General features: G+C 39.4%; 1 protein-coding gene across 1 annotated transcript; it reads left to right on the top strand.

Moving 5' to 3' along the window:
- The first annotated feature begins 577 nt into the window (after nucleotides 1-577).
- mknk2b (MAPK interacting serine/threonine kinase 2b) lies at nucleotides 578-14799 on the top strand. The gene is made up of 14 exons (XM_058784284.1): nucleotides 578-734; nucleotides 2385-2552; nucleotides 2895-2985; nucleotides 3348-3449; nucleotides 3599-3696; nucleotides 5912-5991; nucleotides 6101-6174; nucleotides 6341-6445; nucleotides 6818-6873; nucleotides 7069-7164; nucleotides 10804-10998; nucleotides 11120-11284; nucleotides 11388-11428; nucleotides 11521-14799. The coding sequence occupies exons 2-14, from the start codon at nucleotides 2502-2504 to the stop codon at nucleotides 11792-11794; spliced, it is 1428 nt and encodes a 475-aa protein (XP_058640267.1). The 5' UTR covers nucleotides 578-734; nucleotides 2385-2501; the 3' UTR covers nucleotides 11795-14799.
- The last annotated feature ends 1926 nt before the right edge of the window (nucleotides 14800-16725 follow it).

Raw genomic sequence — 16725 nt, 5'->3', positions numbered from 1 at the left:
TTTTGAAATAAATCCCACACTAAAAATAAATAAATAAAATAAATAGGCTATTTAATCACTCATTTGGAATGAACATTTCACGTCATCATTATTAGCTATTGCTTTGATATTTCCTTAATAGAAAACCAGTTCTTACCAGCTGTTTAGAAACTCACGCTTAGTCATTTGGGGTTTTTGACAGTTAATTTGTCTGTTGCAGAATATTGCATCAGGCAGAATTAATGCTTGTTCGACTAGTTATATACACAAGACGTACGATTTGGATTATGGACATTTGAGTCTTCATCATACTTTTGAGTGGATTGTCATTACGGTACCAGTACCGGTTTAAAAGGCTTTTCAACTTTTAGAGATAAAAAAAAGGATAGACTAAAGCACCGCAGCGCTTCTATTCACCTCGGGCTTTAATCATAACATTCGTCACCAGCCCACATGACTCTCTCTCTCGCTCTTTCTCGCTCTCTCTCGCTCTCTCTCTCTCTCTCGCTCGCCCTCTCTCTCTCTCTCAGTTGGTGTGCAGTGTGTGTGATACGTGTTTACAGAGACGAGGGGGCTGGTCTAACTGAAAGGAGGTGGGTAGAAAGGGGCGTGAGATTATAAAACCGAGGATCGCTGTATGTCTTTTTGTACCTTCCACGCATTTAGTCCCTACCGCCCACGGCCACCATCTGCTGCTCCCGAAGCAGAGGCTCATACAACGGCGTCAAGCCTGGAGCTTTAAAGACAACAACGGGGTAAGGACGAGCTTTACATTCAACTGATAGATCGGGCTTGACAGACGAGCAGACTGAACAAAAACACCATGGTTTTGATTTTAAAGGATGCGGCGCAACGGTTGGATTTGGTTCATTGCTGGCAGATGTCTGGAAATGTCTAGAAATGACTTTAGGTCCGTTCATGTAGTGCTCTGCGATATATCTTCAGGAGGTTTGTGTTTCTTCACGCTGATTTAGATGCTGGTGGATCACTGCAGCGGCTGCGTTGTATGTTGTTTTCATTGTTTTCATTCAGTGTGGCGATTCGTTGAACATCACGAGTGCTTGTGATTAACTTGTTAGTCGCCTAAAGAAAATAACGTATGTCGTTCAGTGGATAACGGACGGAAATGGCGAGCTTTTTCTACTGGAGTTATTCTTGGCACAAGTCTCCGGGGCATGTAAATGCAAGTCCCTGCTTGTGACGTAACTTGCGTTTACTGCGCCTGTAGTCTTAATTTATCTGTTTGAGGTGACGATTTAAAGGGCTAGTTCACTCAAAATTGAGAATTGTGACATTTTATCTTAAACTCATGTCAAACCTTAACGTTGTAACTCTTACTTTTGTCGACACACAATGGGGACGTTTTGGAAGAAAGTCTTTGTATTCATTGACAATAAATGGTGACTGAAAATGAAAATGTAAAGCCTCTAAAATGACTTAAATTAGCATAAAAGTAGTCCACACGGTAGTTATTGTGTAAAAACAGACCGAAATAAATGTAACGTATGTGCATGAGAAGTAGACGTATGAATCATTTGAATCGATTCTGTCGATCCTGTTTTTAACACCGGTCTGGGCTGCGCTAAATGATTCGTTCATAAATCGGACTGATCCGGTTCTCGAGTTCAACTCACTGACTTAATGGTTCTGTTGTAGATGTTAGCTCACTGGAGGTGCACAACTTATTTTTGGTCTATCTTCACATAAAGCTAAAGCAAAGTACGTTTGTAATATGTGACCCTGGACCACAAAACCAGTCTTAAGTCGCTGGGGTATATTTGTAGCAATAGCCAAATATACACTGTATGGGTCAAAATTATAGATTTTTTTTTTTTTATGCCAAAAATCAATTACAGTAAGGTTCATTAAGTAAGGTTCATGTTCCATGAGGATATTTTGTAAATTTCCTACTGTAAATCTATCAAAACTTCATTTTTGATTAGTAATGTGCATTGCTAAGAACTTCATTTTTGGACAACTTTAAAGGCGATATTTTTATTTTTTTCCCAGTATTTAGATTTTTTTTGCACACTCAGATTCCAGATTTTCAAATAGTTGTATCTCAGCCAAATATGGTCAGGTCCTAACAAACCATACATCAATGGAAAGCTTATTTATTCCGCTTTAAGATCATTTTCGAAAAATTAACCCTTATGACTGTTTTTTTGGTCCAAGGTCACATATATGCAGTCGTTCGGACTACTTTTATGGTGATTCTGCATCCTTTTATTACATCTTTATAATGATCATTCATACTGACACAAGGGTAATAATTATCAACAAATTATCACTTTGCATACATTTGGTTTTTAAAAACTAGTTGTAAGAATTAGTTATAGTGCTTGGTGTGTAATTAAATACATGGCTAGATTTACAATGAAGCTAAACAAATTTTTCCCCCTCAGGTACCCCGTTTAAAGCACCACGGTTCCTAAGACATTGGATTAGCTGAGTGAACTTTATCACTAAAGCTAAGACCACCGTTGTTGCCGCCATCCACCAGTCCCAGAAATCAGAACAAAATGGTGCAGAACAAGATCACCGAAGTTACCGGATTCCATCGCTCTTTTAAGGTGAGAGTGTGATCTCACTCATCTCTACTGCTGTTGCATAAATAAATATTTAATTGTTTTGGCATCAGGCGATGGATCATGTCACATAATAGGCACAAATGTTTTCATTTATTTATACTTGGACGAGTTAAGAGATCAGGCTTATTCCATTGCATAGGGTATCAGAGATCTTAGGACATTGATTAAACATTAAACTGAATACCAAGAGGCCCTAAGTTTTTTTTTGTTTGTTTGTTTTATTAGAAGCCTAGTAATAAGTATAAGCAGGGCATTTAACAAATGACTGAAGTCTTGAATTTTATATATATATATTTTATTTATTTATTTATTTTTAATCTCCAGGGCCAAAATCCCTTTGAATCTGAGGAATTTTCCAAAACAGGATCCCATCTCCTTGAATCTGCCTTCAATTTTGATTGTTCCGCCCGACTTGGTAAGTTGTTATTGTTTTATTATCTAACTGTTATGGAAAAACCAATAGGAAGACCTGAAAGCTCTGCCTGTGATTCGTGGCCTTATACCAGTGTTTACATATTTTACCCTTAAAGATAAGGCTGAATCTGCTTGTTTTTTCTTAGTATGATCCTCTCTGTGGCTGCTCTTTGTGGCTCTCATGTCTCCTTTTTTTTTTTTTTTTCTTGCATTATTGGCACTATTTTCCACATAATACTGTAAAGCTGCTTTGACACAATCTGTATTGTTAAAAGTGCTATATAAATAAAGGTGACTTGACTTGTGGGTGTTCGTATGACAGCGTATCAGGTTTTTAAAAAAAATTTCTGTTGTGACACACAGACATGCCATCCAGCCAGCCCATCGATATCCCAGATGCCAAAAAGAGAAACAAGAAGAAAAAGAGATGCAGGGCAACAGACAGCTTCTCAGGGCGATTTGAGGGTAAGTGCATATCAGATGGGGCGACATCTTCTATTTTTGCACGGCTTAGGTGATAAAATTTCACCAGGGAAATTATTCAAGTATACTTTTACAGTTTGACAGGTCCAAATGGGTTCAGTAATGTAATAACACTTTTGTTTTGATTTCAGATGTATATAAACTGCAAGATGAGGTGCTGGGAGAAGGGGCCTATGCCAGAGTCCAGACCTGCATCAACCAAATCACCCACAAAGAATATGCTGTGAAGGTAAGATGCTTTACAGGTTACATGTGTTAAATTTTAACTAACATGAGCTGTGACAATGCTGTGTAACTTAAAATAGCAGTTGCATTCTGTAAACAGATTCCATGTGAAGCGTCCTTGCAGATATGGCATTCAAGAGCTATTGTTAGAGAGGACTTTCCCTTTGAAGCCGTCTCTTGGAAATTGAATCAAATGGGTTACGGGAATGACATTTCTGTCTTTGGCGAGCAGATGTGACTGTAGTTGTTTTGTGCTGACTGGCACTGTTGCATATGATTGGTGAGGGCATGCTAGATTCCTGCAAGCTGTGGATGGTGAGGTCACGCTCAGGCCATGCTTATGAGATGCACAGTTGGGTTTGAAAATCTTAATATTACAGCATTCATTATGTAACATGTTTTTGAAAATCTGTGAATAGAATTTACTATTTGCACTTGCCTGTGTAGCCATTTTCTCTTAACCGAGTGATGTTGTTGTTCACAGACACAGATGTTTGAATGCACAGTGCCTCTGTTGTGCTACTGTAGTTTTACAAGTTACAGAGCAGACTTAGCGGAAAGACTTTATTGTTTTTGTTAGACCGGATGAAAGGTCAACCAATCAGAGACCGGAACGGTCACATGCTCTTACCGTTCATCACTCTTATTGGCTGGTAGATTGTACCATGCCAGGAACATAATGTACTGGAAAGTATGTCGAAACATAAACCTCAAGAGAAGTGGGGGGGGCTAGGGTGGAGTTAAATACTCCAAGTGTTTACCTACTTTTTTTTTTTTTTTTGTCTTTCTCGCACATTGTGGAATCTAGAACAAAAGCATATTAGGAAATGTACATTATGTGCCGGAGATTAGGTTTTGTTTTTACTTACTGATTTGAGGAAGCTCAACTGTTGTGACATTTTGCATGTTTTGTTTTGTTACAGTATAACTTAATTTTTTTTTATCAGACTTTTAAAATGGTCTTCCTCCTTTTCAATTTACATTTTTGCATTTAACAGATGCTTTTTTTCCTAAAGAGAAATAATATAGCATATTTTATTTCAATAAAAATATTCATTTGTGTGGCTGGTCGTATAAGCCAGCCACACAAAGACGATACAATGATTTAGGGATGTGTTTCAATCCCTGAGGGGGGTGGATCGTTACAAGCATTAGGTCAGTTTATGCTGGGATGGGTTTCAGACAACTCTCACCAGATGTCCTGCCAACCCCCTCCTCCTCTTTGCGTAGTTTGTGTCGGTGGGGGAGAGATCTGTGGCGTCCCGGTCTGAACAAAAGGAAAGGCTGAATGAAAACAACCCCAGTAGTCGCCTCAGCTTGGCCTGGGTAGTGTTTACAAGCGGGGTTTGATTTACAGACGACAGTCAGACGCTATAGGGCCCCTTCTAAAGCTAACATGGAGATTTATGGGCACTTTCACTTGCATCGTATAGCATACAGTGTATTTGCCAACATATTGTAAAAACTTTTCTGTGCGGCAAATAACATGTCTAGACTTTAGCAACTAGGTGAAATCTGTCACCACATCCCTCAGGTTCCCTCAAGCATTTATAATACCCTGTAATTATTTTTTGTGGCTTTTGAGTAGATTGATTGCTGACTCAGCCGTGTGGCAGCAGCGCTGGGGTTTTTGGGAATGCGCTGGCCCGCAGGCCTCATTCTTAACCCTGATACACATTGTGTGCTCGTCTGCACGCTCTCAATAGCACTGCTAATCCAGGGAGCTGGAAGAGCTGCACAGAGTCAGGAATAACAGAGGCCTCGCATGGGGGGGATGTGATTCAATGTCAACAGTAACTTTTGCTTGTGCATTTGGTTGTTGTACTTGGGGATTAAGTGAATGGTGTGGGCCTCTCACTGTCACTTTTTAAAAACTTTTTTAATGTAGTTTTTTTGGGGGGGGATATTTCATCCAAGAATAAAGTACAGTTTTTACTCCCCTTCATGTTGTTCTAAACATAAGACATTCATTCTTCGGTGAACCAAAAAAGTATTTTTATTTTTAAATTTATTACATTTTAAATTTGCAAATCAATTTATATGTATGCACATCATGCATAAAACACTTGATGGTTCACTTTTTTTTTTTTTTTGGTGAACCATTACTTTTAAAGTGGTTTAATTTGTAATCAGAGATTATGGGGCTGTTTTCACTTTAGGATGTTGTTTCTCATTTGGCTTTGATCCTAACCTGACCTTTTTTTTTTTTCACCTTGTAGATCATTGAGAAAAGGCCAGGACACAGCAGGAGTCGTGTTTTCAGAGAGGTGGAAATGCTGTATCAGTGTCAGGGGCACAGGTAACCTATTCTTTATTCTTTTCACAGGCAATGAAAAATGTGTATGTTGTGCATTCTAATGCGGCAATGTGGTTTAAACTCAAAATGTTGTCTTTTGTCCACCTAACAGAAATATTCTGGAGCTGGTGGAGTTCTTTGAGGAGGAGGACAAGTTTTACCTTGTGTTTGAGAAGCTGAGAGGAGGTACGTGTGTTTTTTGTAGTGTTATGTTACTCTTGAGAAACACTACCCAGTCTCCCCTGGGCCCAAAGACCAGCCATGAGTAATTAAATTGAAATCCCCTCCATTGGAATGTGAAGATCGCGTGCCCTGGTGTTAATGTCAAACAATGTGTTTGTTTTTTTGTAAGGCTCTGTCTTGGCCCACATTCACAAGAGGAGATACTTCAGCGAGCAGGAAGCTAGCATTGTGGTGCAGGACATTGCGAGTGCACTGGACTTCCTTCACAATAAAGGTACGAGAACACAGACCCGGAGGAGTGCTTTAGGCCTGGAAAAGGGAGATAAAAAGATGGTGTTACACATTGGATGGCTTTCTCTGGAGACAGTTGGGGAATTGGAGGTTATGGGGGTTGTTGGAAATTGTATCGAGTTGATCATATTCATCAACTAGCTTGAGGGATGCGCACTGGATTTCTAGGTGAAGTTGTGGGCTGACGTTTAATTGCTGTCAGTACTGTTGGGTGAGGGGATGCTAAGCTAATTTTAGTAGCACTTAGCAACAAGCTGTTTTGGAAACATTCGCCTATCTTTGACCCAGTTGACAATCCTCACTTAGCCTGAATACCAACACAACTAACGCATGAGTTGTGTTTGCGCTTTTGCAGGAATGGCCCACAGAGACCTGAAGCCTGAAAACATCTTGTGTGAACACGAGGACAGGGTGAGTCTTTTACAACAGCATGTTTGCCTAGTAAGAGACTCAGCCTATACTTTGAATTTGTGGTAAAAGTTTAATCAGATGATTTGAGGTTTCCAAGCAGATTGTAAACACTTCAGTCATGCTCAGCAGTTGTGGATGGAGTCATTTCTGAGCAAAGGTTTTTCATCAGATTTCCTGTTGCTGTGTTTCTTGCAGATTTCGCCTGTGAAGATATGCGATTTTGATCTTGGCAGCGGAATTAAACTCAACAGTGACAGTTCACCCATCTCCACTCCAGAGCTCCTCACTCCAGTAAGTGTCTTTGTGACCCTAAACAAAGTATTGCATTTGACTGAGAAACAAACACGATAAGCTGTTAACGGCCATTTCCCTGTTGTTTTGAAGTCTATGGATAAGATATACACATTGTCAATGTCGTTTCTTATCAGGAGGACCTGCTTTAATCCAACTGGTCGATGTTGAGTGGTGTCAGTAGGGTAGCTCGTTCTGATTGGCTGATTTTAATCATTCTAAAGAAGCAATGAAGGAATGGTTTTATGACTCCAATTTAAAGAAGCCAAACTCTGTTTTGAGATAGTGGAGCAGCAGTATTGAGTCCATTCTTGATTTATCTATATCGACTTAAACTTATTGCTAACTTGTGTTTACAATATTTACATTAAAACCAATTTTTGTTTCTTTCAAAATATTTGAAATTGGCTTCATTATTCTAAGCTCTTGAGTTTGTGTGTGTAAACAAAGATCTGTCTTCAGTTTCATGGCTTTGAATAAATGGGGCAAGACGGGCTAGAACAGGTGATATGGCAGGGTGGACAGTGAGAAATCTTCAGCATGGGGCTTTCAGGGTAACCCGAGTTGGATCCAACAGCTTGTTGAAAAGACTATTTGTGGACTGAATGGTTAAAGGGTGAAAGGTTCTAGTGTATCTAGTCAGTAAACAATGTGGGGTTTGTCTTCATGCCCTGTGCTTGCTGATGGGCAAATAGTCTTGTATGATTCTACCTTAGGGGAGAGGGTTTGATTTGATGCATTGCATGCATTTAAGGGTATATACAATTCTGTCATTTACTCAAACCTGTAGGACTTTCTTCTGCGAAACACAAAATCTGCTCCTGTTCATTGTGTCCATATAATGCAAGTCAGTGAGATCCAGTGTTGTTTTTAAAAGTTAAAATGGTTGAAACTTGTTAAATCATTGTTCAAAATATCATCTATTGTGTAAATGAAAAGCAGTCATACAGGTATTGAACAACATGAATTTTTAATTTTGGGGGGTTAACTATCCCTTTAACAATTCAGTCCTAGTTGCGCACTTAGAAAGACCTTGAAGCTTCTAGATACAGATTTGTTTGAATGTTTTGTTCTTGGCTACTTTCTTGTTTTGTTTTTTTTTTCCCAAGAAGCATGCACTCATTCAGAGTTCCAGAAATGCGACTCCCTTTGTCAGGAAATAATGGAATGTTGATCAGAAAATACTTTGTGCTTTTTAAACTTTGAGCCAGTGTTTATATAGTTCCAATTTCTTAATTCCTCGTGTACTTGTGGAAAGCATGAGGAGGACAAGAATTCAACCCATACAAACATTTCGGGCCTTTGTGCTCCAATTTCCTGTTGTACCTTCTCCCTTAAGCACAGTTTAGACTCCATTTCTCATTTGTTTTTGTCTCTGTGGATTTCCTCAAGCCTGTCTGGGCATTAGTCTTTCAGTCAGTGTTACCACCCCACACCTAGCAACTGTTCTGTGATTGGTTTGGTGAGAGGGAGGATGAAAGGGGGAGGAGCATCTAGTGCACTCTGGTCATGCACTCAACATGTTTTTCTTGGGCAGGATCCCAAGGATCTTATCAGGGTTTTTTTCACTGCTAGCTTGATGTTAACTCTTTGTTTGTCACAAGATTGCTTTGCTGCTAATAAGATTTTTTTTTTAATTCCTTTCGTTTTACTCTTACCACAGGCTTTTGTGGGTGCTTGTACCATAAATGCTTCAAGAAAGTCATGATTTCTGAGAAGTGCGTGTACTTTACTTCCTGAACAATATAGAAAATTGCTTTCTCTTGACAGTTTTTCACTGCATGTACTTCTATATTGTGTGTTAACCTATAACCACAGGGGAAATTCATACACATATAGGTGACTCGCTCGCTCAGCTGATGCATGCCTTACTGCCAACCACAAAAACACATGAACCGACTGCATGACTGCTCAAGCCAGTTTTTCCTTCCTTGGAAAGCCCCATATATAATCTGCATGTGTTAGATGCTAGTGTCTGCAAGAGACTGATGCAATGCTATGCTAGTCTTACAGCTGAAGTTTGTCTCAAAAGTGAAAATCTGCTGCGCAGTTATCATTCAAGACCCCCCTCCCTCCCTCTTATCTCAAAGGCACAGAGATAGGGTCACAAGCGAGCCAGAGGAATATACTTAGATTTTATAAGACGCATGGAAACTGCTGCAAAACATAATCCCTAATTACAGGTCGCACTGTTTCCCTGGTTTCTAGAAATTCAATACAGTTGGATACACAACTGACTAGCTACATGCTGTAGCAATGTATATGTAGCTCTGGATTGGTTGTTCTTTCTGAAAGTCTTTTGTTCAGGAGTGGGGGGTGGTTGTGAAGTGTTCACTTGAATGTGAGGGTGTTGAGAGGCGGTGAGCAAAAACAGCCATGTCGATGGGGGTTGGGTGCAACAGTGGAAGCTTTTGTCTGCACTCGGATTCCTGCACTGCGAAATAGCATTACATAAGTGCGGGGAGGCGGAGCAACAACGGCAGCTGGGTTGAGGATAACAAAAGAGACTAGCAGAGCAGAGCAGACCGCTTCCTTTAACCTCAGAGACACAAACCAAAACATGACCATGATGCACTTGAACACCTGTGAAAACATACAGAGGGGAGTTGGTCATACCCGTCATTGGATTTGCAGCATTATTGGTTTATGCCCACTTTTGAACTTCAACCTCGTATGATAACAACATATTTATGAGTATAAATTATTGTAAGTTGTTATATGGGAAAATCATGTAAGGTTCAGATATTGGCCTTGATGTGTTAGAACTGAAGTGTACGAATTCAGGGAAGTTCTGGAATTTGTGATCTCTTGGAAAAAATGCTAAAGCAAGTTATTTTGTAACACTGACCTCAGTCTGGATTGCATAATTATAGGGGCTTAATGCAGCAAGATGGCCCAGCCCATTGAGAAAAACTAAAAGAAAGCCAGAACCTTCCAGAAGGCTCTTTGTCCTGCTGAACTACTGAACTGTTACTTCAGAGAGGTTTTATCCTTTTACATCAAAGATGTGTGGGTCTGTGAGCTGATGTTTCTGCAAACTGAGTCTGTTGCTGTTATGTAATAAAGCATGGTATGTGGGCTTTTTGGGACACCCAATCCTTTTTTTTTTCCTTCCTGTCCCAATGTATGACCTAGTTTTAAGCAGAGGCGGTCGGAGCCCGAACCAACAAAGCAGTCTGCACTTGCATGACTCACTACCCTGCCTCCATCTGTGACATAACAATCGTTATGTGGTTACTTCATTTAAGGTGCTGTATGCCACAGTCGCATTTTCCATCTGGACTGCAGCATAAATGCGCGTCATGAGCAAGAACCGGGGGGGTGAATACTTCAACTAGTATAATAGCATTCAACTAGTTAATCTGCCATCAACCAACCCCGCTCCAGTTTGGCGCAGTCTGCTGTTTACCATGTGATTATCACGCTGTCGGTCTCAGACGTGCTTAGGGGTCCCACCGAACACATGACATTTGTAAAGAAATTGAAATGCAGCTGTACATAACCAACACATGCACTTTTTTTATTGTTTTTTTTGCACAGCCAATGTGACTGCCAGTTCAATGACTGAAACGACCCAGGTGCCAGTTGATTACTTTCTTCTCACCCCTTCTTCCTCTTTTTCTTACTCTCTCACCTTAGTGTGGATCTGCTGAATACATGGCGCCGGAAGTTGTGGAAGCCTTCAATGAGGAGGCCACCATCTATGATAAGCGCTGTGATCTTTGGAGCCTGGGCGTCATCCTTTACATCATGCTGAGCGGTTACCCTCCCTTCGTGGGCCGCTGTGGAAGCGACTGTGGATGGGAGAACGGAGAACCTTGTCAAGCGTGTCAGGTACATTACACACCCTGTTGCACTATTGTAAACTACGTCACAAGTATCATATTCATGTGCTGCTCACTGAATAAAACTAATCTCTTGTTTCTTTGCTTTCTTTTTTTTTTTTTTTCTCTAGAACACCTTGTTTGAAAGCATCCAGGAGGGCAAGTATGAGTTTCCGGAGAAAGAGTGGGCTCATATTTCCTCCAGTGCCAAAGACCTAATTTCCAAACTGCTTGTGCGGGACGCCAAGAAACGTCTCAGCGCTGCTCAGGTTCTCCAGCACCCCTGGGTACAAGGGGTAAGGAACCGAATGTTTCAATGAAACTTCTAAGTGTAATTTTAGTAACTTTAGACCATATCTTCACGATTTTTTTTTTTAAATGTCGTCTTTCTTTCTCCAGGGTGCCTTTGACTGTCTCCCTTCCTCCATCCTGTTGCAAAGGTAAGTTGAGTTTGTACCAGCTTTTCTGCTAGTACATGCAGCTTGTAGCTTCCTCATCAAGCTAACCTTGTCCTTTCCTTCCATGCTCACAGGAATAGCAGCACTAAGGACCTGACGTTCTTTGCGGGCAAGGCTGTTGCCATGAACCGGCAACTAGCCGAGCAAGACGACCTAGAAGAACAGCAGCTGCAGGACACCCCTCAGGTCGTTACAGCTGGTGCCACGTCCATGCGCCTCTCCCCTCCCTCCAACTCCAAACTGGCCAAGCGCAGACAGAGGAGTAGCCTGCTGAAAGGAGCGCCCGTGTCTGCCTCCGAGCTCAGGCAGCTCCTGGCACCACTGGTCATTGTGGGAGACTGTGCTTGATCGGTTGAGCTGGGCTCCCCGTGAACAATTTTCCAATTTCAAATGGACAAAGTATCTGCTACCTTTTGTGCAAATCCCTCTCCATTTCTTCTACCCACTTGAATGGGACCCAGTCCTTTCCTACACAATGGTTCAGTTTGTGCCTGTTGCAAATCCAGTTTGCTGCTTTAAGCACTGGAGCAAAAGCTCCTACAGCACTTTGATCAGCTCTCAACAGCATGGGAATTACCTTGAGAGCTCAAGGCAAATGAACTGAACTCTGTTTAGGACAGAGATTGGGTTACACAAGCCATTTGGAAATTTGTCTAAAGGTAGAGCGTAAAATACCAGCTCAGACACCAAAGGTCTAATACCTCCCACCCCCCTTCCCGAACCTCTTTTTGTGCTGCTTCCACGTTACAACTGGATCCACTGTGAATTTTCTCTGTGAGAGATACAACTGCGTTTGTTTTTCAGGAAAGTTCTTCCTGTATGTGTGTATGTGCATATATCCCCCTCCCCTTCAGCAGATACTGAAGATGCTGGTATGTGCTTATGCAACCCTGATGAAGGCTATTATGACTTGCATTATTTCAGCAGAGATCTTGTATAAGTGGAGCGAAGCTCTGATAATAGTGCCTCACCTAACTTAATGCATCGCTGTACTTCCCCCACAGCCTTGTAATTGCATCAAAAAATCCCCCTGACCATTAAGAATAGCTAGTTTTTTCTCTGTTATTCAAGCACTTCCAGAGTGTGTCCTTCTAGCTAGACTATCCCAGCAGTCTGCTTTCGAGACATAGGTTCCCCTGGTTGAGGAACCGGTAAATGCATTTGATTTAGGGTGTATGTGAGGTTTTCGCAAGACTCCAATTGGAATTGCAGCATCCGATGCATCCAAACTGATGTTTGGGAAACACAACTATTTCCTGTAAATTTCACCCAAATCTTATCAATAACTGATAAGAGTGACTATAAACATTTCCAAGCACAACTGGGATTGAGTGCACGCTGGGAAGCGACCAGATGGTTGCACAAGCACACGTCTGCCAATGTGACTACATGAATGACGATGGTCCGTATCAGAGAGTACCCCACTTTAAGGGGGGGTGATTATGGTACGGAAATATCGAACTGTCAGATTGTGGATGCCACCAAAAAGCAAACCATATAAATATAAAGAGGGGAGGGAGAGATTATTTTCAAGTAACATAAAACCAAAAAAAAAAAAAAAATCGAAAAAGCATTCCAGCAAAAGTATTTAAAAAAAAAAAAATCTAAACAAAAAAAAAAAAAAGTCTTCCAAGAAAATGTAGCTGTATGAGTGAAATGGTCTAAGAAAGTTTACTTGGTTTTTTTTTTTTTATACGTTAATGGTTGACTCCAATACAGAGTGTGCCACACTGATGTTTCAAACTTTGTTGAGCTTTGTTTAACTTTTTATTGAAAGAATATTGTTTTCTATCTTATTTTTATGCAGGTGCTGTTCAGGTGGAACGTTTTCCTTTTTTATAGTTTTGTTACTTTATTAATGTTGATTTAAATGCTGTAAAGAGCGAGAAGAGTGTATTTGAATGTGACTGGAGTTAGGGGGAAAAAGGAAGGATTAAAACGAAGGAAGGAAAAAAGACAGTCATATAATCTGTACAGATCTGATGTTTTACTGTTTTTGTTCTTGCGTTGGAAATGACTTCAGGGTTGTTTAAACTCCCTTTTTCTCTTAGAAACCATTGGTGGCTTGATCGTTTTAGTAAGATGCAACAATTTTTGCCAAAGTGCGCTCGTTTCTAGAATCGAATGCACTGCGGTGTCTGGTAGTGCTGATCATGAATCAGCTTTAGCCTTTCCCATGCCAATTCATAAGACACAGCATACTTGGTTGAGCTGAGCACAGACCATCATTCCCTCTCCGAGGTGCAGAGAACATTTGAGTCCAGACGTCTGGATTCAGATTAAGTCTTTATAAATTCTGCAAGCATTAGTGTCACCAATGGGAGTTCAAATCACCCAAGCATATGATCCTGTTGAATGTTTTCAGAGTGTCGCCCATTCTGTCGTGTTGCTCTGAGATGCTTTGAGAAACCTAATGGCAGTCCTTGTATTAGAAGGGCCCATTATGCTGATTATTATGACACTGATTGTAACCTTTATTGATTTTTTTTTTTTTTTTTCTTTCTTTAAGAATCTTTTTACAGATGCATCTTTGTGGGTTTTTTATGTCTTATAGTAAGACTTGAATTGTATGTGCAGCAGTTTCCTCATGTTTTGTTCAGGAAACTACTTTTGCTACGATGTACAAATGGCAAACAAAAAATTTCATAAGCTGAGATTTAAAGCAATCTTTGGTCTGGAAAGTACCATTTCTGCCACTTCTGTTCAGTATTTTATCTTTCTCCTTGGCTTTGGTATATTGCAGATATCCCAAGTGTTTGTATTTTCCGAAGAGTCTGTGGCGCTTGGCTGGTCCTCTAAAGCCTGTGTGCCTCTGACAAAAGATTCACCACTCTCTTACCCATAATATAGTTATGGGTTGCCTTGATCTGACTTGGATTCTCAAAAAAAATTTGGGGGGGATGTAGAAAGTTCTCATTCAATGTTCCTGTTTTACACAGCCCAATATTAGCCATTACAAACAAGTATCTTAATATGAAGTTCCTTTGTTTTCTTTTTCCCCAACCCAAATATTATTGGGATAAAAGTATTCAGGTGCACCATTGTTGTTGTTGTTTTTTTTAACAATTTAATGTGACCCTCTAGTCTGAAGGCTATTGTTTTTGGGGTTTTGTCGGCAACGCTTAAGAACACTGTTTGTCCATTTCCAAATTCCAAACTTTGTCCAAAATAATAATTGGGGAAAATCTGAAACGGGGTTTCATTTGGGGCAACAGGTATAGATTTAAAAAGCACTTTACTGTACGTGATTGACTGCAGTTCACTCGAAGCTACATTTATGACTGTTGTGACAGAATTTTGTATTGTTTTGTACAAAACAAAACAACAAAAATGCAATAAAATGCTTTAAACAATGTTCTTGTTTTGTCTTGTGTTTCTGTAAAGCTGAACTTGTCAATCTCACCTCCGCCTGTGTTCACACAGAATCACGAGCCTCGTATCACATGCTGATACCACAAACATTGACGCTTCTAATAAAGCTCAATCTCTTAGAAAAGGTTCTCAAACTGACTGATCCTGTTGACATAATTGCACATGTCGCTATCACCTGAGCATGAGTCACATGGTGCATCACCTAACTAAGTCAACATGGCTAGAACTGCAGTAGAGAAGTGCTGATTTTTTTTTTTCCTTTTCTTTAACTTTACAGGGCTAAATGCTTCTTTAGAGAGTCTGGTGCAAACGCTAAAAGTTAACCAGCCTACGGTTGCCATGGAGATCTCAGAGCAGCTTAGCAGCCTACTGTAAAAGTGTGGGTTGAACATGAACATGCGGAGAGAGTGAGTCAACAAACTGTTTGGATCACACAACTGCGCGTCCTCAGATTCACAAGTGTGCATAAACTGAGGGCCATAATTTATTGATATTATTATAGTGCTGACAAACGATTAACTGCGATTAATCGCATCTGAAATAAGTTGTTTACATAATATATGTGTGTTGTAGAGTGTATATTTATTATGTATATATAAAGACACACACATGCAGCATATATTTTGAAAATATTTACTTGTATTTACGTATATATTTTTATATTCATATAAATTATATCATATAAATATATTTAATATATAAACATATATTTTCTTAAATATATACATGCATGTGTGTGTATTTATATATACATAATAAATATACACAGTACACACATATATTATGTAAACAAAACTTTTATTTTGGATGCGATCAATCGCGATTAATCGTTTGACAGCACTATATTATTAACATTATTGATATAATCAGAACTTATTCATTTACAGCATATTTATAAAAGTACTAGAATGGACTAAGTACTACAAATGTAAAATGTGAAAATAAATATTTTTGGTGCTGCAACTAGTCGCCAGTTTTCAACCATTTTAACTGAGTTTTTAGGTTAAATGGCCCTGCAGTGTGACAAATTAATTTTCTAAACAAATATTTACTTACAATATGTAATGTAGTCTGTAAATTAATATGAGACTGTAAAAAACTGCATGTAGAATAATTAGTAAATTGAGTGAGATGGCATTTAGGTGGGTGTGCAATAATAATATAAACAACAAGTTATTCTATTTTATTATTATTGTTATTATTAATATTATTAAAAATAACCAACTTTCTCATGTTCTCTCTCTCTCTCTCTCTCTCACACACACACACATTTTACATATATACATGACATGACAGTGACATAACTGCATTTTAGTTATTTTTAATAATATTATTAACTGTTATTATTTTTGTTACAAATAACCAGAATGCAGTCTCTCAAGTTTAGCACTATGATAATAGAGGTTCATACCACTTCCTACCTATTACTATGGTATGTCTCCCTCTAGTGTTAAATGAGCGCTTTCTTTCACCAATGATCAGTTCTCTCTCATTGGAGACTGGAGACTGTTTGAGGTAATTATCCTGTCACTTAAGATATGCTATGTGTTTAAAAATGTATGTAATTTGCCAATGATAAATCAGGATTTCAATTGGATTCCAATTATACTCTGTTTCTAATAGGCTGAGAAGTCCTGCTAATTAAGAGTTGGAATGGCATGCAGGTGTGCACACTTTTATAAAAGTGAGACCAAAAAGCATAACAAGAGAGTTTGGAGTATGGAAAAGAAAGAAAAAGGAATTCGGTGTTGGTTAGTATCTGAATGAGGGGTGTTTGTGGATTGTTTGCACTTTGCTTTTGCCTTTGTTATTGGACTCACTTGCAAATGTGTATTAGAATGTATAAGGGTGAGTATTGTTTCACTAAGTGTTTACTGTGATTTTATTTAACTTTATTTTTAGAATGT

This window comes from Onychostoma macrolepis, chromosome 08, assembly GCF_012432095.1.
Source record: "Onychostoma macrolepis isolate SWU-2019 chromosome 08, ASM1243209v1, whole genome shotgun sequence".
NCBI classification, from domain to species: domain Eukaryota; kingdom Metazoa; phylum Chordata; class Actinopteri; order Cypriniformes; family Cyprinidae; genus Onychostoma; species Onychostoma macrolepis.
The sequence above is the reverse complement of the archived record's forward strand: the minus strand, read 5'-3'. Positions and strand labels throughout refer to the sequence as shown.

Excerpts from the sequence above, each read along its gene's own strand:
- mknk2b (XM_058784284.1), top strand. The coding sequence starts at position 2,502 with ATGGTGCAGAACAAGATCACCGAAGTTACCGGATTCCATCGCTCTTTT. Across the intron at positions 3,450-3,598 it reads CTTCTCAGGGCGATTTGAGG|ATGTATATAAACTGCAAGAT; the intron begins GTAAGTGCATAT and ends TTTTGATTTCAG. Across the intron at positions 3,697-5,911 it reads ACAAAGAATATGCTGTGAAG|ATCATTGAGAAAAGGCCAGG; the intron begins GTAAGATGCTTT and ends TTCACCTTGTAG.